The sequence below is a fragment of the Pseudorca crassidens genome, chromosome 1 (assembly GCF_039906515.1).
Source record: "Pseudorca crassidens isolate mPseCra1 chromosome 1, mPseCra1.hap1, whole genome shotgun sequence".
NCBI lineage: Eukaryota > Metazoa > Chordata > Mammalia > Artiodactyla > Delphinidae > Pseudorca > Pseudorca crassidens.
This window is the reverse complement of record NC_090296.1, coordinates 16,178,730-16,206,349: the sequence shown is the minus strand read 5'-3', so window position 1 is coordinate 16,206,349 and position 27,620 is coordinate 16,178,730. Positions and strand designations below refer to the sequence as shown.

Sequence of the window (27,620 nt, the reverse complement as noted above, 5' to 3'; positions counted from 1 at the left end):
AGAGCGGAGCCAACAGGTAGTCCCAGGGAATCTGCACATGACGTTACTAGTACTCACCTATTTTCCCATCCCCGCCCCCCTTCCTGGAGATCAAACAATGCATTCCAGGCTCTCGATAGAGCAGTGTGACTTGTTCAGGCCAGTGGGTTGTGACTGGAGGCCAAAGCTCTGAAGAGCCATGCCATGCCTGACTCTCTTCCCCTAAAAAACCCTAAAGTCTGGAGAATTGCCCAGGCAGCAGCAGACCTGGGGGACGGGGGTGAGTAAGCTGGTGGTTTGTTAGGTATCGTATAAGTTAGCCTCTCGTCAGTCAAGGATCCCAAAGGCCACCGAATTTATCGATACGTAAGGGGGAGAGAAGGCGGCATCGCTGTGAGTGGTCTGTGTGGCTAGCAGTTCAATGACACCCGTGGCAGATGCTGTCATTTGCTTACCCCAACTTCTCCTTTGCTCCCAGAATTCTAACTTTGTTCATCACAACCGGAGATGAAACACGACTCCTCTGTGCCTTGGGGTTCTGAAACTTTAGCAGGCATCAGAATCACCTGGAAAGCTTGGCAGACACAGATTGCTGGGCCCCAACTTCTCTAAGAATTTCCATGTCTAACAAGTTCCCAGAGGATGCTACTAATGCAGCTGGTCCAGGGACCACACGCTGAGAACCAATGGTCTAAGTCAATCCACCCCATTCTCCTTTGTCAATGACTCACCTTCCTAAGCTCCCTTGCAGGTAGGAATGGTCATGCGACCCACTTCCGGCCAATGAGACAGAAGAGGAAGTCTGCAGGGAAAATTTGGGGCAAGACTTTTCTCCCATAAAAGGAGCCCTTTTTGTCTTACCTTAAATGTGGTTGAGTAATCAGAGAAAGTCAAATACTATATGATATCACTTATAGTGGAATCTAAAAACTACAACAAACTAGTGAATATAACAAAAAAGAAGCAGACTCACAGATATAGACAACAAATTAGTGGTTACCAGTGGGAAGAGGGAGGGGGAAGGGGTGGGGGATTAAGAGGTACAAACTATCATGTATAAAATATATAAGCTACAAGGATATAATTGTACAATACAGGGAATATAGCCAATATTTTATTTTAACTATAAATGGAGTATAACCTTTAAAAATTGTGAATCACTGTATTGTACACTATATTGTAACCTACAGTATTGTATATCAACTATACCTCAATATAAATATAAATAATTTTTTTAAATGTGGTTGAGTGAAAACATGCTATTTGGTCCTGAGGCAGCCGTCTTGCAAACAAGGCGGTCACAAGCCTGAGGACGCAAAGCTAACGTGGCAAGGACAGCAGAGCAGAAGGAGAACAAACCTGGGTGTACGCGTGGGATGTTGTGATTGAGAACAAGAAATATGTATTTGGTCTTGGTCTTTCCTGGCACAGGGCTCCTAAAACCCTTGGAATTTCCTGTGATGAGAGCCATAAAGGTTCTTTTGTTATGTTAATGAGGTGGCTTTGGGATCACCTAAAGATGGGGGTTGGTTACCAGGGAAACCAACCAGGAATAGAGGGCTGGAACTTTCAGTCCCCCCCCACTCCACCTCCAACCCCCAATTTCCCAGGAGAGGAGAGGAGCTGGAAGTTGATTTGATCACCAATGGCCAACGATTGAATCAATCACGCCTGTGTGATGAAACCGCCATCAAAACTCAAAAAGGAGGAGATTCAGGGAGCGTCCAGGTTGGTGAACCATAACACTCCACATGCCACCATGCCAGGCCCCGAATGCCCTGGGGACAGAAGCTCCATGGTTTTTGGACCTCTCCCTGTGTATCTCTTCATCTCACTTTTGATTCATATCTTTAAATATCCTTTGTGATAAACCAGTAATCTAGTGAATAAGCTGGTTTCCTGAGTTCTGTAAGCCACGCTAACAAATTAATCGAACCCAAGGAAGGAAGATGCTGTGGGAACCTCTGATTTTTAGCCATTCATCAGAAGCATGGGTAACAAGCTGAACTTGCAATTGGCATCTAAAGGGGAGGGCAGGCTTGTAGGACTGAGCCCTTAACCTGTGGGATCTGATGCTAATTCCAGACAGATAGTGTCAGAATTGAGTTGAACTGTAGGACACCCAGCTGGTGCCAGAGAATTACTTGGTGGTGTGTGGAAGAATCCACACATTGGAATTGGCACCAGAATCCTTAACTTGTCACTGGGAAACTGATGCACCAAACCGGAAACAATCTTCCTCTAGCCTTCTTGCTATGCGAGATAAGTAAGTGTCACATTCTTCACCCACTGTAAATCGACGTTGGGGGCAATGTCCATTTTCACGTTCCATGTAGAAGGACTCCAGCTAGAGTAACACTCCCTATCTCTACCCCTGCTGCTCAGCCAGACAGCGGCTCACCCAGTGGACTCAGCAGAAGGGACCGAGCTCCCTCGGCTCAGCCTCTTTCATCTCTTGTTTGAAACCATCTGCTGCGGAGAGCTGCACTGTTTTGCCCTCTATGATGTAGTAAGGTCAGTGGAGCAGACCCTGCCCTCACTGAGGAGGCGTGTGCTACCAACGACCAAGATGGAGTGGGAGGCAGATTTTCTAAAATGACCAGAGAAGACGCCCCACCCTAATCCCCAGAACCTGTGATATGATGAGCGATTACTCCCATGACTCTGTTATGTCATAGGGCACAGTTCACGTAAAGACAGGGAGATTGTCCACGTGGGTCTGATCTAATCACATGAGCCCTTAAAAGCATAGTGCTTTCTCCAGATGACGGGAGAGCACAGAGGGGAAGTCATAGAGATAGAAGAAGGGTTCCATGCTGGTTCTGAAGATGGAGGCCAAGGAATGCAGGCAACCTCAAAGGTAAGAATGGCTCCCACCTGACAACCAGCAAGGAAACAGGACTCTCAGTCCTACAACCACAGGGAACCATTCTTTGCCAAGACCTGAATGAGTGTGGAAGCAGATTCTTCCCCAGATCCAGAGCCCAGCCAAGCCTGCCCAGACGTCTCACCTACACAGCTATGACATAATAAACGAGTGTTGCTTTAAGCATCTACATTTGTACTAATTTGTTACACAGCAATAGAAAACTAATACTGCAGGGAAATTCTTCTAATTCAGGGTGAAAATGGTTAGTAAGTCCTTTTGGCATCAAAGCTAAAGCTACATTCTCTGATGAGCTTATCAGCAATAAAGCTGACCTTTTAATCTCCATCTGACTCCTGTGTCTATTTCTCAATTAGTTCTGAACTCCAGAGGGGAAAAAAGAGTTTTCATTTATTCACCCCATAAAAACCCCAACAGTCGGGTATTCAGGAATGCTTTTGGCATTTCTATATAATACAGTAAGTCTCCACAATTCTTTAAAATGAGGCTCAGACCTGGAATGGTATAGAAGAAACCAAATCATATCACCTCAGAATATAGGCACCTAGATTTTATATTCTATCTTTACTCCACTAAAAATCCTCTCCTTCCTAGAGCTGAGAGAAAACACACCAGATGAATGGAAAGCCTTAATCAGTGAGCAGGTAAATAAATAAATAAACCTTCCTGGTGGGAACTAAAACTTCACAACCCCAAGCTTTGTTGGTTTGTACAATTTTCAGTTCTCAAATCATCACCTAAGGGTAACGGGCTTTTTAGATGTAGTTTAAATGAAAAGCAAAAAGCTTTGAGATTTTCCACCAAAACTGCATGCAGCAAGCAAACTGCTGCAGAATCAGTTGTTTGTAGTTTCCGGAAGTGCACCCGTGTTCCTCCTGGAACTCAGACACCCCTTCCACAGCCCCCTCCAAATGTTGTGCAAACGCATACATCGTGTGCGGCCAACTCGGTAATATACCGCCGCTCCTTCCCCAAAGACTCCCAGTCTTTGATGGCACTGCAAGGACCTGAGTGGGCCATCAGCATAGAAATGAAACATGAGGGGCTTCCCTGGTGGTCCAGTGGTAAAGAATCCACCTTGCAATTCAGGGGACACCCGTTCGATCCCTGGTCGGGGAACTAAGATCCCACATGCCACGGGGCAACTAAGCCCACGCGCCACAACTAGAGAGCCTTCGTGCCGCAAACTACAGAGCGCACGTGCTCTTGGAACCCACAGCATAACTAGAGAGAAGCCCGCATGCCACAAGGAAGAGCCCGCACACTGCAACGGAAGAGCCCGCACACTGCAACAGAAGATCCCGCGTGCCTCAACTAAGACCTGACGCAGCCAAAAATAAATAAAATAAATAAATAAATAATAAAACTTAAAAAAAAAAATGAAACGAGATTTTGAAGGCTCTGTCCCAGAGTCCTGTGAATGATCCATTTGAGAGGCATCTTTAAGGGGAAGAACAGTTCTCTGTACTTGCAGTCCAAAATTCGTATGGGAACTAAGTCCCCAGTTTCGGTAGCAGATGTCATTAAATGATTGCAACCTCTTCCCTCATTTAGAATACAGTGACCAAATTTTATTTTTGCTAAAGGGGGATTTCAAAAGCCTGTAGTCCGATCCTTTCTTTCTACAAATAAACTCAGATCTAGAGAAGCTATATAAAAATAGAAATTCCAGATCAGTCATTTCTCCATTTGACTCCTGTTCTTCGGAGTGTTTAATCCGCCAGATTCATTTTTCTCTAAATCAGAAGCCAAGAGGCCACGGCTAAAAGGGTACCTCTGAGAAGTTCAAAACTGCTCTTGGAGACAAGGTTGCCACATCTGGTTTAGGGAGATGAGCATCTGAGAAGCACAGAAGCTGAGCACTGATGGTTTCCATGGTGACCAAGGGGCCCAGGTGCATGTTCTAATGAGGCCAGCCACCATTTTGGGGCAAAGACTGTAGAACATTCCAGGAAAACCCCCATGTCACCAAGCGACTCATGAAATTTGAATGGGTGGCTAGCCTGCCAACAAGTGCTTCTTTCAGGAGACACACAGCAACACTGAACTCTGTGTCTGGCCCTATACCAAGCTCTTTTCCATACATTATTTCATTTAATCATCACCCAGACCTTAAATTCAAATTCCATCCCATTTTGCTGATGAGTAAACTGAGGCAGCTTACCCAAGATCACTGAGCTTATAGAAGATGGCTCTAAGCCAGCTCTAGTGCCTTATTCCTCCACTCAACTCTACCAGAATTTCTGAAACTGGTAGCTCTCGAGGGGAGAGCTACCTTGCATTCTTCTAAAGAGAAGTTTATGTCATGATTTCTTATCTCAGAGGGGAAAACAAGCGCAGCCTTAGAACTTACCACTGATCTATCTTTGCCCATCATTGCCAGATTCTGAAAAAGATCTCAAATGATCATTTTCAAATATGAAGTCATCATAAGAAATAATTCCCTGAAGAAGGTTCGAAAGACTTGAGACTTATGTCAAAACTGAGAAAGAGAGCAGAAATGACCTAACACCTAAGTAAAACTGATGTTCTGTTAAACTATGTGAACAGGTGTGAGCTAAAGGGCTTTGGAAACCCCAGTCCAATCACCTCTGCTCCACATGCCTGTCACTGATGCCAGGAATGCCATCTGTAGAAAATAAATTCCTTGAGTTGAGATTTTTGTCCCTTGTTTAAAGGTGAGTATTCTCAAGAGGAAAAACCTAATTAAGGCAATAGCAATCATCAACACCTTAGTATGAATTAGTATGTTAGTGTACTACTGCTGATGGAGCGCTCAGCAGTGGGAGGAGGGGGGGGCCATGAAGAGACAGATATATAGCACAAAGCAATGTCTAGAAGATGCAGGCTTCTGGAAGAGGTCTTAGAAGCCAGGATCAGCCTGAAGATGCTGTGCTTGGAAATAAAGTGAAGGAGCTCCACTAACAAAATGGATGGATTTATAATTCTCTACTTTATTGCCAACACACTAAGGAACCCATCTTCCACCTTTCATAAGAAATTGCATATGCCTCACCTCTTCAGAAAATCTGTATTGGCAAATCTATACTTAACACTCTTGTGTTGTGATTCCAGGAAGACCGACAAGAGACAAGAGTTTAGGCACAGTACCTGTGACTACCATGGGCCAAAAATAAAAATACGACCATAACATTGAACTATTCCATTAAAAGTGATAATGATACAAGAACACCCTGGTAATTCCTTCTGGATCCTGTCAGGCTAAAGCCAACTGGATCACAGAGGTTGGGGTTTAAATAGATGGCAGTACTCACTCGAAAGACCTTCTCCACTCTTGCAATGCTCTTCCCAAAAATGGTTCCAAGTTGGTCTCCAATTCCAGCCAATAAGAAACCAAAAAGTGGAATTCCAAAGATGGCATATAAAATGCAAAAGATTTTGCCTCCTTCAGTGCTTGGAGCAATATTCCCATACCCTGGTGAGAAATATTAAAAAGAGAGAGGGAGAATGGTGAGGCGCCAGAGAAATTACAGCACTGAATGAAAGAATCCGGACTTCTTAAAGGGTTTCTCCATTCCCCCCCACCCCTCCACTTCATGAGGTTTAGGAGCAGAACTTCATTTCCAAGGCCCTATAAAATTCAGAACATTGTTCCATTGCTTCTCTTCCTTCTCTCCCTGTAAATACTTTCAAAAGGACCCAGGTTTCCAGGATCTTATTGTGTTTCATTAGATGACATTTTAGGAAATCTATGGTCACCCAGAATTGCATTTCTGACGGGAAATGGTACAACCCATTTCAGAAACATCACATATCTAGGATGTGTCTGGTTTAGGGACGCTGAACACCTGAGAAGTGTTCAGCATTGCCTTTTTTAGATTTAAAAACAGCTTCTCCCTTACAGCCTCATCCCATGGCCATCCCCTCCACCTGACAGGCTGTGGGTGTCTCCAGCATTTGCCTTCTTAGGGTGATGGGTGCTCCACATTAAGGAGGATGTGTGGTCTAGTACAAATTCAGAAAGGACCCATGGATCGTACAGCCCTACCCTGGGAAAACAGTAAAGAGTGGAGGAGGGAAGACTTTGTGCTCTTACTCACGCTGACAGTGATGGTTAGCTCTGCCCGGATCTCTTTTTCTCTTTCCTGGGAACTCCGTATCAACTGAGCCCTGACTCTCCTCCCACCAACTTCCTTTTTTTTTTTTTAACATCTTTATTGGAGTATAATTGCTTTACAATGGTGTGTTAGTTTCTGCTTTATAACAAAGTGAATCAGCTATACATATACATATATCCCCATATCTCCTCCCTCTTGTGTCTCCCTCCCACCCTCCCTATCCCACCCCTCTAGGTGGTCACAAAGCACTGAGCTGATCTCCCTGTGCTATGCGGCTGCTTCCCACTAGCTATCTGTTTTACGTTTGGTAGTGTATATATGTCCATGCCACTCTCTCACTTTGTCCCAGCTTACCCGTCCCCCTCCCTATATCCTCAAGTCCATTCTGTAGTAGGTCTGCGTCTTTATGCCCATCTTGCCCCTAGGTTCTTCATTACCTTTCTTTTTTTAGATTCCATATATATGTGTTAGCATATGGTATTTGTTTTTCTCTTTCTGACTTACTTCACTCTGTATGACAGACTCTAGGTCCATCCACCTCACTACAAATAACTCAATTTCTTTTCCTTTTATGGCTGAATAATATTCCATTGTATATATGTGCCACACCTTCTTTATCCATTCATCTGTCTATGGACACTTAGGTTGCTTCCATATCCTGGCTATTGTAAATAGAGCCGCAGTGAACATTGTGGTACATGACTCTTTTTGAATTATGGTTTTCTCAGGGTATATGCCCAGTAGTGCGATTGCTGGGTCGTATGGTATTTCTCTTTCTGGTTTTTTAAGGAACCTCCATACTGTTCTCCATAGTGGCTGTATCAATTTACATTCCCACCAACAGTGCAAGAGGGTCCCCTTTTCTCCACACCCTCTCCAGCATTTATTGTTTGTAGACTTTTTGACAATGGCCATCCTGACCAGGGTGGATGATATCCCACCCACTTCTTGCACCAAGGATTATCAGGTGCTAAATAAATGTTTGTTGGTGGAATGGATGTTTAAATACAAAAGAATCCTTTTGTAGCCAGGTCTATTCATATGTTATTTCAAATAGTGCTTTGAAAACACCAACACCTGCGTTCTCAAGAGTTCTGCAATTACGTAGGTAACTCACGTCTAGTGAGTATTCGGCTTACTCTGTATGACGGGACTGAAGAAAGTGGTGCTGGAAGAAAAAGGCTTATAGCATTAGCACAAATTACACAGAGATGAGACTCTAAATTACTTGTTACTCACTTTCATGCCAATGAATCTTGCAACATTATGCTAACTAGTGTCTAGATAGTCACCTAACTATTCTCCCATGTAGGGCAACTCCTGTGGAGCCTATTTCTAAATCCAGGCAAGAAGTGAGTTATTGGGCTCATGGCTTACTGGCATGTGGGGGATGCAACAGAGTAAAGATAATGTTGATGGTTGGTCCATCATTCATCCTCTTACAGGCCTGGAGAACTCACTGTTGCTTTCTGCCTTCAGGTGATGAGTCACCTGGTTATTTTCCCTTTCAATTTTCCAGGCACAATCATTCAAACGTCTTATCACAAATCATCTAAATTATAGCTTCTGTTTCTTAAATGACTGTTCAGGCAAGCCTTCCTAATCTTGCATTTCTTTTACTCACCATGATTTTTGATTTAATTGTGCAAAAAAACACACAAAAAACCAAAGGCTCTCAGAACTTTTTTCAAGTGTTTTCAGGAACTTGGACAAAATCATTTTGTAAGCATTTCCCTCTAGAATAATCCAATTTACATTAAGATAGCCCTATTAAAAAAGGAATAAATGTGCCTATATAGCTCCACTTTATGCAGAGTTATGGTGACTCTTGGAAATATTCTGGTAATTTGTGGAAACATTTATCACTCTTGCTTGACTGTTTCATAATTGCCTGATTACTGTCAAGGAATATAGGTTTTCCTTTAGTCTGAATATCTCAGAAAGAAGCACATTGCAGACACAGGCAGACAAACTGAGGCTTTACACCTGCTTAATAGGCCTCTTATTAGCCCTAACAGGGGCTGCACCCCTTCCTCCAGCTTTTAGAGAGGATCTGTCCCACCACTTGGGTAAGGACTGTGCTCAGGGGACATTCCAGTGTCATCTTAGGAGCATGAGAGAAAAGTGGGAAGATGAGGCTCAAATCCGATACCACCTCCTTCTACCTGGTTGGCCTTAGGCTCGCTTCACCTCCCCAATCCTAGTATTAGAGGGGTTCAAGGACAATGTGGAGAAAATCAGTGAACTGTAAAGTGCTATACCAATGCCAAGGGTTAGTAGTAGTCTTACAATCAGCTCCTTACTTGTTCAGTGTTTCTCAGACTAGACACTAAAATAAAATTAGAGCAAAGTTCTTGGGCACTAGTGAAGTAATATTCAAATTGTAACAGGGAAGAGCCAATCTGACTACATGTTGGATCTGTTTCTTTTACTTTAACCTTTGCTTCCTGTTGCTTTTGTTCACTAAAAGGATAGTGTCTGTACACAATGGCCTGCCTCAGGGAACCCTGCCCCTCTGCCTGAATGTTAAACCCAAGTGCCTTTGTTCAGCGAAACATCCAGACCCTGTCCACCTATGGATGGCTGCAAGAAAGAAGAAATTAAAACATCCCCACCCTAAGGCTGGCCATTTCAGGGAACATTTGCAAGGCTATACTGGCATCTAAACCCCGATAAGATGGTTTATTGGAGACACTAGTCTGCCATCTTCTCGGTCTGCCTTTCTGAACAAAGTCAAAGTCATTATTCCTTGCCTCAACACCTCATCTCTGATTTATTGGCCTGTCGTGGGGCAAGCGGAGCAAGCTTGGACTTGGTAACAAAATCAGTCTTTAACTATATTTCAGGCCATTACCTCACATCGGACATAAAATAATTGCTGTTCTTGAGTAATGCTGTATTGTGTGTGTGTGTGTGTGTGTGTGTGTGTGTGTGTGTGTGTGTGTATCTGTGTCCCCTGCCTCTGATGAACTATATGGAAAGACGGTTCTCCAGTTTGACCCTCAACCCTGTTACTCTGAGAAATTTCCAGAAGCTACATTTTAGAGCTTTGCTCTAAACAGGAGGCAACAAGAGGGCCACATTCCTGGATTTTTGCCTCTATTTGTACTGGGCCTGCTAGACTTCCCTGCCCATCCTTCCAGAAGGCTTGATAGAACTTTGAAGTAAGGTGTAACAGTGGCTCTAGAACTCGAGACTGCGGGGATTCCTGTTCTGATTCTTCCACATACGAACTCTCAGATCTTGGGCAATTTACCTTTCTGCCTTGCTTTCCGTGACTGAATGATGGAGCTATTAATAGCACCTACCTTATAGCTTAAAGAGTTACATGTGAAGCATGAGTAACCTGTGGAGATTAAATACATGTGAAGCATGATGCAAAGAATAAGCCCTCAGTAAGGATCCACAATTATCATCTTGCCCCAGGTTTTCTGTGGGAAGGAATCGTTTCTAAGCTATGTGTCTCCAGGAAAACTAAGCCCCAGGAGTAAACAGGGTTGGTTCCTATTTTCCCTCCGGAAACTCCATTGTTCTCCTATAGCACCAGGACAAAAGACAAAATGCCTGTGCCCCAGGCTGGGCTGACTCAGTGGCTTGGGTGGGCCCACAGCTGGATTTGGGGTGTGGGTATCGATGGGGCAGCAAAGGCTGGGAAGTGAGAGGCAGATGGTCAGGAAGAACTAGCCCAGGACATTAGAACTGGATTGAAAATAAAGCAGAAGAAGTTCCGGGAGCTCCTCCACCAACTGGCTTCTGGTGACTTTTGGCAGGAGATGACCAGCCCAGAGAGAACATTCTGTTGTGAACGAGAAGGGCCAAGGTAGTGCTTAGCTCTGGTCACCCCTGGCTAGAAAACAGCCCAAGCCCTTTCCAAAGACAAAGCTGGTGTTTCAAGAGGACTCAGGCCTGAGTGGTGCACATGAAACTCTTCCATTTGCTGTTTACATGCCAAAGTCAAATCTTGGGCAAACCATGTGCTACTCAGCTCTGGTATTTGGTTTAGAGTACATGTTCTCAAAGCCTACTGTCTGTGCATTTATGGGCGTGTGGCCTGTGCAGTCACACGGAGCCCCATACTCAGAAGGGCCGCACGCTTGGTTTAATGCTCTGCCCTTGCCATTTTGTCCTTCTTAATCTTTTTATTTTAGCAAAAGACTGAATTTTCATTTTGCACTGGGCCTTGTGCCTTAGGTAGCTGGTCCTGGTGAATAAAGCTAGACTCCATGGCTTACCGACCTTGGGATACTGAACAAGCTACTTGACATCCCTGGGTCTCAGTCTTCTCATTAGTAAAATAAGGCAAATAAGAGTACCTACCTCATGCAGTTAACGTGAAACTAAGTGAGATAACGTATGTGGAGCACAGTTCCTGGCACCTAGTAAGCACCCAGTAAGTGTTAGCCGCAGTGACAGCTATGCCCAAAGCCATGGGCTAAACGTCTAATCCAAGTGCTAGTCAAGTAGAAATAGCTGCCTCGGTACCTTGGCCAGTACAGCTCTTAACTGAGGCCACCAGGCAAGGAACACAGTTACTGACTACCATCTGGGACCTGATGAGGGGCTCTCTAGGATATGGGTAGAGCCAAGTGACTTAATCCAAAAATGCCTCAAATGGAGAATTCCCTGGCAGCCCAGCAGTTAAGACTCTGCACTTCCACTGCAGGGGGCATGGGTTCCATCCCTGATCAGGGAAATAAGATCCCACATGCCACACAGTGCGGCCAAGACAAAAAAAAAAGACTCCAAGATGACATCTAATTGCATTCCATAGCTGTTGGTGAGAACGCAATCATTTTCTGCCCTTCCACACGTGATGGTTTGTGGGAAAGAATCTGCACACAGGAGTATTCCTCCAGCTTAGAAAAGCTAGTTGCTGGAGACCCACCAGCAGAGTCAACAATTGAGGCAGGTGGGACTTTCTCACATCAGAATTAGTTACCGAGAAAGGGAACAGGGTGCACAGTGACCTCAACAAAGACAGCAGTCTAGTCTTCTGGCATGGCTCCTGGTTTGGAAAAGAGCCTGAGTGTTCTCCCTTTTGCCATACACTTGGAGATCTTCCTGTATATCTGAGCACAAGAAAACCTTATTTAAAAAAAAAAAAAAAGAAGCTTTGATATTTTCATATAAAAGGGACCTCTGATACTGAGTAATATCACTGCTTTTCAGGAAAAGACTATTATTCCTAAGATCTCTCTAACACATTCTAAATAATGAGCACATTCTTCTGTGTCTGAATAATATTTAGTACTCAAGAGAGTCATTCTGGAGAGCAATTTGGCAAGCCTTTAAAAGGTCCAGGCCCTTTGACACAGCAAGCCCTGGGGGATCTTTCCAAGGAAACAGCCACAGATGAAGATCACCATTCATGAAGAAAGATTTTCATGGTGATGTTACACCATCACGTAAGTAAAAACTGCGTACGACTCCAACAACATGTGATGACAGCATTAAGAGTAGAGCCAATGGAACCCATCAAAGCTTATGTTTTTCGAAGAACCTTAGTAATATGGGAAAATGTTTACCGAATTATGTCACACATTATGTGAAACCAAGCAAGCATGCTAATGTATGCGTATTTCACAAATAATGAAAACGTTCCTCAGCTCCAGCTGCTCTACTGCCTGTGTCCTAAATGATGGAAAATTTCTCAGCAAGAAAGGGAAGAATTAGCAGGCTCTTAGTTTTCTTATCAGCTTTGCTACCACTTGTGATGAATGAATTTACCACTAAATAACTGGGGAAAAAAACCTTATTTCCTCACTTCATTATTCTTACTAACATTGTACTTATGTTTTCTTTAGAATTCTCTACTGGTATGACTCTCTAAAGACCCTCCGCCCTGGAGTCAAAACTTAGCCAGCTAAATGATGTTCAACTCACAACACATTATTTTTCAATTAAGACAAAGTGAGAGAGAAAATAACATTTTCTCCATTGAATAGTAAAGGACCCAATCTCTAACACTAACACTGAGCCATGATACTGAAGTGGACTTGTGGTTTGGGTTGGGTTTTATTTTTGTTTGTTTTTGATTTACGCTTGTCTTGTAGTAGTTTCCTGTTCAGCCTCCACCTTCTTTCATATTTTGGGAAAGGTCTCTGTCCTTTGCCCAGATATGACACAGCGTCCTGCCTCTCACTATAGAGGCAACAGCATCCCAGGTTGCCAGGATACCAGCATATGAACTTAGGGGCTTACCCAATAGGAAGCTCTGAGACTTTAAATCAAGAGCAAGTAGCCCAAAGAAGGTGGGAGATGGCAGCTGCAGTGGCCAGCAGGGTCAGGCACTGGCTATGAGGTCAGAGGATACTTACTGGCTCTCTGTGATCTCTGAGCCATAAGTGTGCATTGGTTAGAATTTTTCAGCCTTAGGCGAGATAAAACCCAATGCACACTCGCTTAAGAAAAAAGAGAAATGTACAGACCCCAGTAAATAGCAGGATATTTAATATTTATTTAATTATTCATGGGTAGCTTCATTCCAAGCTCAAAGGATGCCAGCTGCACCCCGCTTATCACTCCTCTTCTGTTAATCTGCTTCTTTACTGTTAGCTGAATTCTAGGCAGAAAAACCCTCAAGGGACAAAAATGAATGGTAGGGTCCCAGGCTTATCCTTTTCCCAATTTACATCCAGTAAGAAAGAGAAGTCACTTCCTCCAAAGCTCAAGCAAAAGCCCAGGAATTGACTTGCTTATTGGCCTAATCCAGATCTCATGTCTGTCTCTGAACTCAGGGTTGTGGCCACGCACATGCAGGGCACTGGATTTCTTATTTTTATGGTTCTAATCTAATTTTAATTCACATTTTTAATTTAAGTATAGTTGATTTACAATGTTGTGCTAATTTCTGCTGTACAGCAAAGTGATTCAATTACATATATATATATATATATATATATATATATATATATATATATACACACACACACATTCTTTTTGTTATATTCTTTTCCATTATTGTTTATCATAGGATATTGAATATAGTTCCCTATGCTATACAGAAGGACCTTGTTGCTTATCCATTCTATATGTAATAGCTTGTATCTACTAACCCCAAATATCCAGTCCATCCCTGCCCCACCCCCTTCCCCCTTGGCAACCACAAGTCTGTTCTCTATGTCTGTGAGTCTGTTTCTGTTTTGTAGAAATGTTCATATGTGTCATGTATTAGATTCCACATGTAAGTGACATCATATGGTATTTGTCCTTCTCTTTCAGACTTACTTCACTTAGTATGACAATATCTAGATCCATCCATGTTGCTGCATTATTTCATACTTGTTTATTGCTGAGTAGTATTCTGTTGTATATATGTACCACGTCTTCCTCATCCATTCATCTGGCAATGGACAGTTAGGTTGCTTCCATGTCTTGGTTATTGTAAACAAAAGGCACTGGATTTCTGAGTCTAGACAAGATGATTCTTCCCCTGTGGCCTGGGGGCCAAGTGTGGGGAAGGGGACCATTAGGGAAATGGTTATCAGGACAAGAGTGAGTAAGTGAATGGGTGCCAAGCAGCAGAAACTGAGTCATTTGCACAAACTCAAAGATTCCAGTGTAAGCACATTAAAAGGGGCAGAAGACGTTACACGTCAAATGTTCCTCATTAGGCGGTTGGAACCACCATTCCTCAGTTACATAATGTCATGTGGGTCAGTGAACACAGCTGTTCAATAAACCAAGCCCTTGGGAGCTTAATGAGTTAACACGATAAATGGGTGCGCATCCCAATGTAGCTATAGTGTTTTTCAGTGCATCATATAGGCCACTGATTTAGCCATTTTATAAAAATAAGAATATTAGAATTTTCTTTTTTGTTTAATATACACTAAGGTCTCATGTGTCCAATACTGGGCACTGGAGGTGCACTTTCCAAAATGTACTTCTTGAAGTGGCCTAGACTTTCTCAATTTCAATGATTTTACTATAAATCCCCCTGAAACACATGACACATTTCCCCATCTTAATAACCAGACCACTGAACACAATCTAACCTGACATTGGTCTTCTCTGCTCTACTACAGTGATGCCCTCGGGGGATGCTGAGGTGTATAGCACTGTTTGCCATTACACCAAATGGCGCCGTATCACCCTGCTTCCTTTGTTGGATGCTGTGGGATTGAGGACAAATATGACCTAATCTGGTCTGGAGTGTCTGAAAGGTTTCTAGGCCCTAGACTCACCAGTGTAATGCACACCTCTACTACTTGTCATAGTTGATCTTAATGTATTTGCAGACTTGCAAGCGTGAACCTAGTACATCACATGATTAAGAGGCTTTCTAAAAAGGAATGACAATTCTCTCTGACTCTAGTTTTCTTAATGCATATAACTTTCTTCATGGCACCGATGTAAAAATAACACAGGCCCTAAAGAGGAGGTCTACAACCATAAACAGAATCCTATGCCTCTAAACAACGCTTAGCTTCTGAAACTTGTGCCAATAGGAAGTCAATCGTCAAAGATGCATCCCCCCAAAAGGCATACTCTCCAACACCAAGAAGTAAGGGAGAGGGAAAAACCTCCCAGAAGGCAGAGCTGGGCCTCAGAGAGCTACGAGATTTGAGAGACTTGAGCTATGAGAGAGATTTCCTCCCAAAGCGTATAAACAAATGTTAATGAAGGAATCCTCCCACTTCGAGGATAGAAGAGCATCCCACTGTGTGTCCAACATTGCTATGAACCGGTGACTGTTGTGTGTCTCCCATTCTTCTGAATGAGAATTTTTATTGTAGTGTGACTTCACTACCTCACTAGTAAATGAGGGCAGATAACTCTCAAACTCTTTTTCAGCAGAGCTGGGAGAGGGATGCAATCTACAGATTCCACAATATACGTAAGGATTACCAAAAGAAGATGAGATTGCACAGAAGCAATATGGGAAAATAATACAGAGAAGAAGTACAGAGAATGATGAGAGGGTCCACAGGTGGCAACTCTCAGAAAGTCCCTGCAAAAATCCAGTTATGAAAGTGAGGGTCTCACCTTGAACTTCAAAAAAGATAGCACTATATGTACCAAGTATGGAATGTAGGGTGAAGAGGGAGAGCACCAGAAGCCCCCCTAAACTTGATCTGATCCAGAAAAATAGAAGAGGCAGAGCTATACAGAGAATAACACAGATGGGCCATATTTGCAGGAAGCACTCTGTCGCTCTGACAACAGGAAAGAGGAGAGTCTTGGCATGTGCTACCAGAAAGGTTACCTGCTTCTCCCTGCTCTGCTCTCCCCAGCCCATGGAAACGTTCAGCAGAGAGCTGGTCCAGGAATATCCAGTTCATTTGGTATCAAGTATGTGAAAAAGAAACTGGCCCAGGGACTTCCCTGGTGGCACAGTGGTTAAGAACCTGCCTATCAATGCAGGGGACACGAGTTTGAACTCTGGTCCGGGAAGATCCCACATGCCACGGAGCAACTAAGCCTGTGCGCCACAACTACTGAGCCTGCACTCTAGAGCCCACGAACCACAACTATTGAGCCTGCACGCCACAACTACTGAAGCCCGTGCACCTACAGCCTGTGCTCCGCAACAAGAGAAGCCACCGCAATGAGAAGCCCATGCACCGCAACAAAGAGCAGCCCCTGCTCGCCATAACTAGAGGAAGATCACACACAGCAACGAAGACCCAACGCAGCCAAAAAAATAATAAAAAATTAAAAAGAGAGAAACTGGCCCAGCATAAATATAAAGCTTCCGTTTTTAAAAAATGTGAAAGAGCAGCAAAACTTACCAGTGAATGTGAGACACTCAGCAGAAAAATGTTGCCCCAACCAGACGAAAAGTGTAAACAACTATGAAGTAATCACCTCTAAGAATCATCACAGAGAAACCACAAAGATGCAAGAAATCAGGGAGGAAATGGTGAGACGACAAGTGCAGATGAAATGCGAGCCGAGCTAATAGAATGCAGGGAAAAAGTAGGAAAGAAAAAAGTCCCCTAATGCTCATAAAAATGAAAACAAAATCAGAAGAAGCACATGGCAGAGTAGGCACTGTGAAAAAATAACAAAAAAAAGAAGATAATACTAACAAGTTGAAAACCAAATTTTAAAGATAAAAAGGAGTAGAGGGAAAACACTAGACATAGAAGACAAGCAAAGAAGTGATGATAGATGTATAACTGGAATTCCCAAAGAACAGAACCAAAATCATACAGCAGAGAAAATGTTTAAAAATAGCAATCAAGAAAACTTTCCTGAAATAAAAGGGACAAAACCTGGTAGTGTTATCAGATGAAAGATAAAGAAATAATCTTTTGAGTAGCTGAGCAGAAAGATCAAGTCACTTGTAAAAGGGAAAAAATTGTCTGGCATCAGGTTTCTCCACAGCAACATAAGCATTGGGAGAAAGTGGAGATCCAACAAGATCCTTAAAAAAGAACATGTGAGTCAAGGGTTTCATTTCCAGCCAAACTGCCCTCCAAGTATAAGACCATTTTGAACAACACAAGAACCCAGGGAATATTGCTCCCTGGAGCCATTCTTAAGGCAACTACCTGAAGAAGAGTTTCAGCCAAGCAAGTGATGGTGACAACAACTATAGCAAAACCGTGATGAAAACCAGGGCTAGAGATGAACAGCGACAATACTTAACTGTAGAACTATGACTAAAACAAATGGGAGTGCCCAGGTAGCAGAACAGAATAGCAGAATGTGAAATATACACCCTGATGTTACAGAATGATACAATGAGTAATAACTGATAGTGGAAGAAGAAAAGAAGTTGAGATGCTGAGTAAGTTCCCTGACTGCATTATATATAATAATTGAGAGCCAAGAGTTATTAAAGTGGGCAATTCTTCTAATAGAAGCCTAAGCATATTTAATAATGTAAAAGTAAACATTAGAAGGATGGTGTCAACTAAAATTGTGTGGTGGAGAAAGAGAAGAGATGTCATCACCCATAATAAGGAACTAATAGATACTACTTAAAGAATAGAACACTAAGGTTATTATATGCGATTATAATTATAAAGTTAACCCCTATGACAAATCGTTTAATCCCTATGGCAAAAATACAAAACTCCCCAAGTATAAGAAAAAAGACACACACAAAAATTGACAAAAGACAAAAATTGGTGCAGGAAGGAAGTAATCATAGCTCGCCTTACGATCAGTTGAAAGGGGAGCATTTACCTAGCAAAATAATGCAACTACTCACATTCACTTTTGATCTAATTAAACTATACTGGGAAGGAAAGAGGACGGGAAGAGAGCTCTTCTACAGTGGCGTGGGGAGGAAAATGAGAACTCATTCCTCATCTTCCACAATGGGAAGTCAAGAAATCACCTCTAAAATAAAATTCGGGAAGTGTAATACCAATGTGACATTTAAAGACATGGAGATGAATATCAAAATAATCATGCAAAAGAAATGAAAGGGGTTGCCCCAGGGGAGGTGAAAAAAGAGGAGAGGGGCAGAGACTGCTGTTTTACATAACAAACTTTGTGGAACACAGTTTGGCTGTTTAATGTATAACGTCAATAAAAAGTACACTTTTTAAAAAAGAATTTGAGCTCAACTGAGCAATCAGAGTTCAACTGATCATTCAGAGGTTCATTTTTTACCCTAACCTTTCCATGAGGTCCTTTCAAACGAAAGTTTCCCTAGTCTTTCATTTTGAAAAATGAAATTCTTCATTCTGCTCTGCCTTTTATTGAAAGCCACCACACAAGTACTGCATTAATCTGACAGTGTTTCCTCAGCCTCCTTTGAACCTCCGGCTGCCATGGATTCTATGAGGACAAAATGTTGATTTTAGTGCCATTACTCAGGAGGGCCTGCAGAGGAAAAGATACTTGCAAATACATTGATACCTATGGTGGTGATGACAGTTCCAGCAAAGAAAAAGGCACTTCCGAGGTCCCAGTGACTGCTGTTGTTAGAAGAGTTTCCTATGGGGCTTACTCCTGCGTTGTCAGCGTCAAGAGCATGCTGCAAGGAAAGTGAGAAAGCATGAGGTTCAGTGAAAAAGCTTACCAAGGGGCTTCCCTGGTGGCGCAGTGGTTAAGGATCGTCTGCCAATAAATCCAGGAAGATCTCACGTGCCGCGGAGCAACTAAGCCCATGCGCCACAACTACTGAGCCCGCGTGCTGCAACTACGGAAGCCCACGTGCTGCAACTTCTGAAGCCCACGTGCCTAGAGCCCGTGCTCCGCAACAAGAGAAGCCACCGCAATGAGAAGCCCACACACCGCAACGCAGAGTAGCCCCCGCTCGCCACAACTAGAGAAAGCCCGCGTTCAGCAACAAAGACCCAAGGCAGCCAAAAAGAATAAATAAATAAAATAAATACGTTTTTAAAAAAAGATTGCTTTAAAAAATAATAAGAAATGAGTGAACAAACTAAAGTAATAAATGTAGGCACATGATCTTCCCAAAGGTGTGAGAAGAAAGCAATTTAAAATAAGTTTATAAAAAAAAAAAAAAAGCTTACTAAGATTTCCTTGCTCCAGAACCTGCAATGATCTATAAAGGACTGGTTATGTGGATGAGGGTACCATCATACGATGAAATATTATTGTTACAGAGAAAAGCACAGGCCCAAATGGCACCACTTGTGCTAAAGTCCATGGTATCAAACCAGCACTTGATACCTGACTTTACTGCAGTTACGACCTTCCCCAGAAATGTAATCTTTTTTTACTATTTATTCTTTTCTTTTAGTGAAGTATAGTTGATTTACAATATTGTGTCAATTTCAGGTGTACAACAAAGTGATTTAGTTATTGTTTTTCAGATTATATTCCATTATAGGTTATAACAAGATACTGAATATAGTTCCCTGTGCTGAATCCTTGTGCTTCTCTATTTTATGTATAGTAGTTTGTATCTGTTAATCCCATACTCCTAATTTGTACCTCCCTCCCTCTCTCTCCCCTTTGGTAACCGTAAGTTTGTGTTCTGTGTCTGTGAGTCTATTTCTGTCTTGTATATAGACTCATTTGTATTATCTTTAGATTCCACATATAAATGATACCATGTAGTATTTGTCTTTCTCTGTCTGAGTTACCTCGCTAAATATAATATTTTCTAGGTCTATCCAGAAATGTAATCTTAATCAACCAGTCTGGAATTGTCTGGTCAGCACCAATGAGGCAGCCTGTCTCATGGACCTGCTCCATCCCCCAGAGGAAAAGAGGCAATGTGCATGCTAAAACCCCTGCTATTCCTTCCCCCCTCTTCCCCCCAAAGATGTCCTGACCTAAAATATAATCCTTTCTTTTCTTTTGATAATAGCTCCTTTGCCCCACTCTCTTCCTATAAAAACCTTCCATTTTGTACAACCCCTGGGAGGACCCCTCTAGCTGCTATATGGGATGGTGCCTGATTCATAAATCATTGAATAAAGCCCATTAGATTTTCAAATCTACTCGGTTGAATTTTGGTTTTTGTTTTAATTTTTTGGCCTCGCCGTGTGGCACACAGGATCTTAGTTCCCTGACCAGGGATGGAACCCACGCCCCCTGCAGTGGAAACGCCAAGTCTTAACCACTGGATCACCAGGGAAGTCCCTGAATTTTGTTTTTTAACACTATACATCCACTTGTTAAAATTAGAAAATTAGTTTTAAATTGGGGGGAAAAATCCATATATAGTATGTTGCCATTTATGTAAAATTTGCAGACATAGGATTTACCCAATCCTGGCAGAAGTTATGCAAAACGCATACATCTTGTTGTGCATATACATAGAAAGATGTCTAAAAGGACTGGCACCCAAAGTGGTCACTCCCGGGAGGCAGGGTTTCAGTTCCTTTTCACTCTCTTTTTTTCTGTTTTGTTGGAATGTTTTACACTGAGCTTGTTTCAGGAGTTAAGAGCTTGGGCTCCTGGGTCAGACTGTCATGGTTCTGCTCGTTAATCACCTCAGACACTTGGGCAAGTTATTTTTTTTTAATGTATCTTTTTTTTTTTTACATCTTTATTGGAGTATAATTGCTTTACAATGGTGTGTTAGTTTCTGCTTTATAACAAAGTGAATCAGTTATACATATGTTCCTATATCTCTTCCCTCCTGCGTCTCCCTCCCTCCCACCCTCCCTATCCCACTCCTCTAGGTGGTCACTAAGCACCGAGCTGATCTCCCTGTGCTATGCAGCTGCTTCCCACTAGCTATCTATTTTATGTTTGGTAGTGTATATATGGACTTCAGGATATGAGGAGGGGGAAGGGTAAACTGTGACAAAGCGAGAGAGTGGGCAAGTTATTTTAACCTCTCTAAGCCCAAATTTCCTCATTTGCAAACTGGGGATAACAATGCCTTCCCCCACAGAGTCGTTGTGAGGATTAAATGAGATGATTCATGTAATACGCTGAGCCCAATGCCCAGCACTGTGTCAGGGTTTAACAAATAGTTGACAATTTTGTGACTGTCATTTCACTGTCCCCCAACACACACACACACACACACACACACACACACACACACACACACACACACGGCTCCTTTTAAAAATAAATAACAATGACTCCTCACTGGCTACCGGATTTGGAATTCCATACACCTTAAAATTCCCAGTGACTTGGCCACATTGATGCTGCAACCTCATCTCACACTATACTATAAAAGCCTCCAGCCCTGGGCAGGAAACGCTATGAGACATCCCCTCATACTTCTGGAACTTTGCCCTCCCACAAAGGTGCCCACCCTTCGGGGTCTAATCTGGGCCCCATTTCTTCCAGGAGGTTCAGTTTGTACCTTGTAGCCTCCACAACATGCCTCCGTCCCAGGACTTACGTTTCTGCACCCATACATTTAACGGGCTTTTGATCACACACTCCCTTGCTGGAAATCCTTCCGTACTCTCAGCACGCACAGAATAAGGTGGAAAATTCCTCAGCAGCCCTTCCTGAGCTCACCCTGCCAAACTCCTTCAGGCCAGGGGAGAGGGTAGCAAGAGATTTCAATCAGGTGAGCTGTGGTGAGGAAGGTAGGGGCTTCAGACGGAGGTGACAGAAATATGAGCTACTTCTAGAGCCTCCATTCCCTGGACAAAATTGTAATAACCCCATGTGAATATTGCCAGACACAATTCAATACTGCAATGGGATTATATTCATCCTAAATAATGCCCGTAAATCTCTGTTAAAACAAGCAGACAGGGGCTTCTCTGGTGGCGCAGTGATTGAGGGTCCGCCTGCCGCTGCAGGGGACACGGGTTCGTGCCCCGGTCCAGGAGGATACCACATGCCGTGGAGCGGCTAGGCCCGTGAGCCATGGCCGCTGAGCCTGCGCGTCCGGAGCCTGTGCTCCGCAACGGGAGAGGCCACAGCAGTGAGAGGCCCGCGTACCGCAAAAAACAAAACAAAACAAAACAAAAAACAAGCAGACAGTGGTTGCCATAAGTTAGATTACAAATGAAAAAGTCAATCATTGTTAGTAATATTTTGCCTTCATTGATCTGAGATATTTCAAACTCTTTAAACCAGGGATCAACCCTTTTCCAGAAAAGGTCGGATAGTAATTGTGGGCCACATACGGTTTCTGTTGCAAACCCCCTAGACAACTTATTGGACAAAAGAAAAAATCTCTTTTGTTTAAGTCTTTAGTTTATTCTTTCCTGCCTCTAAGAACATGAAATATTATACTGGCCACTGTTTCTAACATAAACGCTGGCACCCCAGAATTTCAAATCCAGCTGCATGGGATGTGTCTTTGCCTGTGGTTTAAATCGGCCTAATCTACAGGGATCACTTATTCATCGGGGGCTATGCAATTCTCTGCTTTAGAGAAAAGACAGATGCCAAGTCCTTTCTGCTGGTAAAATACCCATTGTCACTATACTTTGAGCGCCATCAGACCAAGCCACAGGCCTTAACTAGTGTTTATAGCCTCATAGTCTATTCAGCTCTGATGGGACCACCTGGAAATAATACCTCAGGGACAGCTCCAGACCCCAGTCGCTTAGGTAGCCACAGATCACACCATCAATACCTAATATTTACAACTTCTATGAAGCTGCAAAAAGAGTTTGGGTTCAATCAGGTCTCACTGTGCTGAGAATTACACATAAGTATCCTAAGCAGACCAATTGCTGCGTATAAAAATACAGATCTGCAGCAAAGACAGGCAGGGATAATTATTTGCTTCATCAAAAAATCCAAAGTAAGATTCCTTTTCAAGTTTCTTTTCTTTGAATTATGCAATTTATAAATATTTAATGTTTACATATGTAACCCTGAAGGAAAGTGTCTATCGGTTGAAAGGAAAGGAAATTAACATTTGTTGAGTGTCTACATTGAGGCAGGTGTTTTAGAAGTGTTCTTCCATTTTATCCCTTCCACAACTTGTGTGTTATTCAATTTTATTCTTTCTACAACTTGCAAGAACTTTATGGAATATTATCGCTCTTTCGAGATAAGGAAAGAGGCTCAGGAAAGTTAAGGAACTTGCCCGAGGTCACACAGCCAGGAAGTAGAGAAGCCAGAATTCAAGTCTTGACTGGCCCAAAGCCACGGTTTTGCCCTTTCCTCTGCATATGGTACCCAGAACACACTCATCCTCCCCCACCCTGTGCTCACCTCCAGACAGAGATGAGGGAGAGGTCTTGTCATCGTCCAAGAATTTAGACAGAAGGGACCTCACAAGCGATCATTTCTAATTAGACTACTTCCCTGAACATGTCCATGGGGGCACCAAACTTTATTTGGCTGCTGGAGCTGGTGAGAGCTTAATGGCTCAGCATTAAATTTTAAATTAAAAAAAAATAAATAAAAATGGAGAAAGGTTGATTTTATAGCCTGAAAGGGAGGGAACAGAGAAAAGAGAGAGAAAGCCTCCAAAAAAGAAGAAAGGAAAGCAAAAGAGACAAAGTGTCAGCTGAGCTCAGTTACAGCAATGCCCAAGACTTCTGAAAAGCAGGTCCATCTAGTACCCAGTTTTAACTTGCTTCATATGTGTGATATAAATTCCTCTCCTGTTCCCCCAAATCTTCAGTAAAGTGGGCTATACAAGCAAATGCCCTGGGGAAGTGGTTTTAAATATAAGGATTGTTATGGGCACTGTGGGCCAGAATGTGATTTAAAACCAGAAGTAAGAAGGAGAAAAATAAGGCCTGTCACAAGTCACCAACCTCCTGGTAAGACTTTAGAGGATCCCCAACCCCAGGAATGAGGTTTGATTCTATCTAGATCATATACATCAGAAAGACTCCAGCAAACAAGCAGAATTAAAATGAATTAACAAACTCAGGTTACATACCTACAGGGGAAACCCAGTATAAATGGACTGTTATCACTTGAACCAACAGCATCATTTTTAACTCAATAGTTCTGATTGAATTCATACTTCTAACATTATTAATTTTCTAAAGTATTTTCTAATAATCTTAACTGTTTGAACTCAAGTAAAGCCTTTTAAAATCAAATGCATTTGCTTTTAAGTTTGTTTGTTTTTCTTTCTCTCCATTCAGGCCGCAAAAGTGAAGATAAGCCAGCCCATTAGAAGTGTCCAAGCACGTAGATAATGAAATGACGAAACTGAGCCATGTACAGTCTGGCTTAAAGGATCATAAGGGTAGAGGTTCAACCAACATCAGCATCATTTTAAGCCACGATCTCAGACTTAATGAGCATCACGTGTTCAGTTACAAGATCAACCACTACCAAGTTCAGAGAGGTCTTCTGAGGATCAAAAAGAAAAAAATTAAACTACATGTCATGTGAGAGTTTCAAGCTTCAGGAAAAACATACTATAGATAAGAGGGTCCCATTTGAAAATTTAATTCCACCCCTTTTTGAATTTCCTTTTTAGCCTGTCAGTTAGAACTTCCAGCTCCTACCCAGTAAACGATTCATAAATGAATGTTTCAATCAATAAGAAATGAGTGGGGCTTCCCTGGTGGTGCAGTGGTTAAGAATCCGCCTGCCAATGCAGGGGACACGGGTTCGAGCCCTGGTCTGGGAAGATCCCACATGCCGCGGAGCAACTAAGCCCGTGAGCCACAACTACTATGCCTGCGCTCTAGAGCCCGCGAGCCACAACTACTGAGCCTGAGTTCTGCAACTTCTGAAGCCCGTGCGCCTAGAGCCCGTGCTCTGCAACAAGAGAAACCACCGCAAGGAGAAGCCCGCGCACTGCAACGAAGAGTAGCCCCCGCTCACCACAACTAGAGAAAAGCCCACACGCAGCAATGAAGACCCAACACAGCCAAAATAAATAAATAAATAAGATAAATACATTTAAAAAAAAAAGATTGCTTTAAAAAAAAATAAGAAATGAGTGAACAAACGACAGTAATAAATGTAGGTGCATGGTCTTCCCAGAGGTGTGAGAGGAAAGCAATTATTTCTTTGTAATACAGACAAACATAAGAAAGTAGTCCAACACAAAGAAATATAATGATTGTCCTATTTTTTAAAAAATAAAGAAGGAGGAGGAAGAGTTGGTGACAGTGGTAAGGTCTAAAAGAATCTGTTTCTAACTTACTTACAAAACAGAAACAGAATCACAGATCTCGAAATCAAACTTATGGTTACCAAAGGGGAAACGTAGGGGAAAGAGATAAATGAGGAGATTGGGATTAACGTATACACACTGCTATATATAAAATAGAAAACTAACAAGGACCTACTGTATAGCACAGGGAACTATATTTGACATTCTGTACTAACCGATATGGGAAAAGAATCTGAAAAAAAATGGATATATATATATATATATATATATGTATATATATCTGATTCACTTCGCTGTACCCCTGAAACTAACACAACATTGTAAATCAACTATACTCCAATAAAAATAAATTTAAACATCTGTTTCTCACAGAGAGTAGAATGGAGATTGCCAGGGGCTAGAGGGTGGGGAGGGCAGATATTGGTCAAAGGGTACAAACTTCCAGTTATAAGATGAATACGTTCTGGGGACCTAACGTATAGCATGGTGATTTCAGTTACTAATACTGTATTATATACCTGAAGTTACTGAGAGAATAAATCTTAGATGTCCTCACCACAAAAAAAAGAAATGGTAATTATACGACATGATGGCGATGTTAGCTAATGCTATGCTGGTCATCATTTTGTAATAAATAAGTATATCAAATCAATACATTGTACACCTTAAACTTCCCCAATGTTATATGTCAATGATATCTCAATAAACCTGGAAAATAAATAAATAAAAGGATCTCTTTTCTTCCTGCTTCCTCTATCCTCCTTCCCTCCCTGCATTAGGACCACCAGAAAGGTATAACAGAGAAACTGCAGCCTCTCCCAAAATGAGAAGGGGATAAAGAGCCCTCGAAGATCCCCCCACCAAATTCTCCTGGTGCTGTCATCCCATGCGGCAATGCTGGGTTCTATAAATCACTGTTCCGGGCAGCACAAGATACCATCATGAGTGTTAGCGCTACTCTGGGATGAATGACGGCCCACAGGGGACCACTAACTGTCTGTGGCTTTTCTCCTATGATCTGTGTACTTGGTGAGACAATCTGTTTCTCTGTTTCCTCACATGGCACCAAAAAGGAAGACAAGCAAAGGTGGAGAGGTGATCACTCAGCTTGTCTGAGACTGAAGAATGCAGCCGATTGGCACCATATACACGGACGCTAATAACCATGGCGATGGTTTGATTTACTGTCCAAACCAGGACACTTGCAGAGGGAAAAGGGCCTTGTTCACGATTATGCTTGAACTGCAGGACAGGCATAAGACAGGATGTATGATCCTCTTACTAACAGCTCACACTACGGGAACAAAGGGAAATGACCTCATCTGAGGGCACAAAGGTGGCTCTAGGTCTACAACGTTCTTAATCTCGAGAGGGCACAGTCAGCAAAAGGATTTATGAAGGAGATATTTAGCCAGGGGTCGAGGCAAGAGGAGGGGGTCGTGGTGGAAAGTGGCTTCATAAATGCATTCAAAGCGGGCATACTTTCAGCCATTAATGGACAGAAGGAAAGCCACAACCCCTGGGAGACAGAGAAGGGCAACTGGCAGACCACATTCATTACAACTCACAAATGCCCCTAATGACTCAAAACCCTGACAACAGGGTAGCAGCATCCTTCCCCCGCCTCACACATTTGTTGCGGAAGGGCCTCAGGTGAGAAGTGGAAGTATGATATTAATTTGTTCACCGCAGTTGCTTTTTATTTCTCCTGCTTCAGAAGCATTTCACATATAAATATTTCACAGCAGCAGAAGTGACCGTGCTGGGGCTGGGGGCAGGGGGCGGGGCTCCTTCACGTCCAAGTGCAAAGCCACATCATATACATACTTCAGACAACAGTGGGAGGGCATCAGAGAGGAAACCCGGAGCCACCCCCATTAGCCTTTCCTCTGTCCGGGGGGTGCTTTACGACCTGGTTATAAACGTAAAGTGAAGGTCACCTGCAGATTGGACAGCGTGAGTGGAGAATTCGTTTGAAGAATAAGATAGAGAAACCCAAGGTGAGCTAGACGGCACATCCAGAGCCTATGGTCTGAGGAAGGTAGCTTTCCTTGCTACCACTAGTTAATTCTTTGGGGAGAAAATGTTCTAAAACTCAGTTCCTTAGCACCTGGGTATACACTAATGACTGATGTAGCCAAACATTGTCATATGGGACCAAGCCATATTGGCAGGAGACCTCCTACCTTCCAAATTGTGCCTTACAATGTAGAATTCGTTTTTTCTGTCTCTTTGACTACATGGAAGGATGAAATAAGAGACATTTTAACGC

General features: G+C 42.7%; 1 protein-coding gene across 2 annotated transcripts in view; it reads right to left on the bottom strand.

Annotated features, from left to right (window-relative positions):
- Positions 1-27,620, bottom strand: part of KCNK10 (potassium two pore domain channel subfamily K member 10) — a 141,638-nt gene that overhangs the window by 32,324 nt on the left and 81,694 nt on the right. For both annotated transcript variants that reach the window (XM_067728615.1, XM_067728610.1), the window contains exons 3-4: positions 18,766-18,883; positions 6,142-6,302 (exon numbers count right to left, since the gene is read on the bottom strand). In XM_067728615.1, the coding sequence (XP_067584716.1) occupies positions 6,142-6,302; positions 18,766-18,883 (279 nt within the window). The remainder of the gene's footprint in view (positions 1-6,141; positions 6,303-18,765; positions 18,884-27,620) is intronic.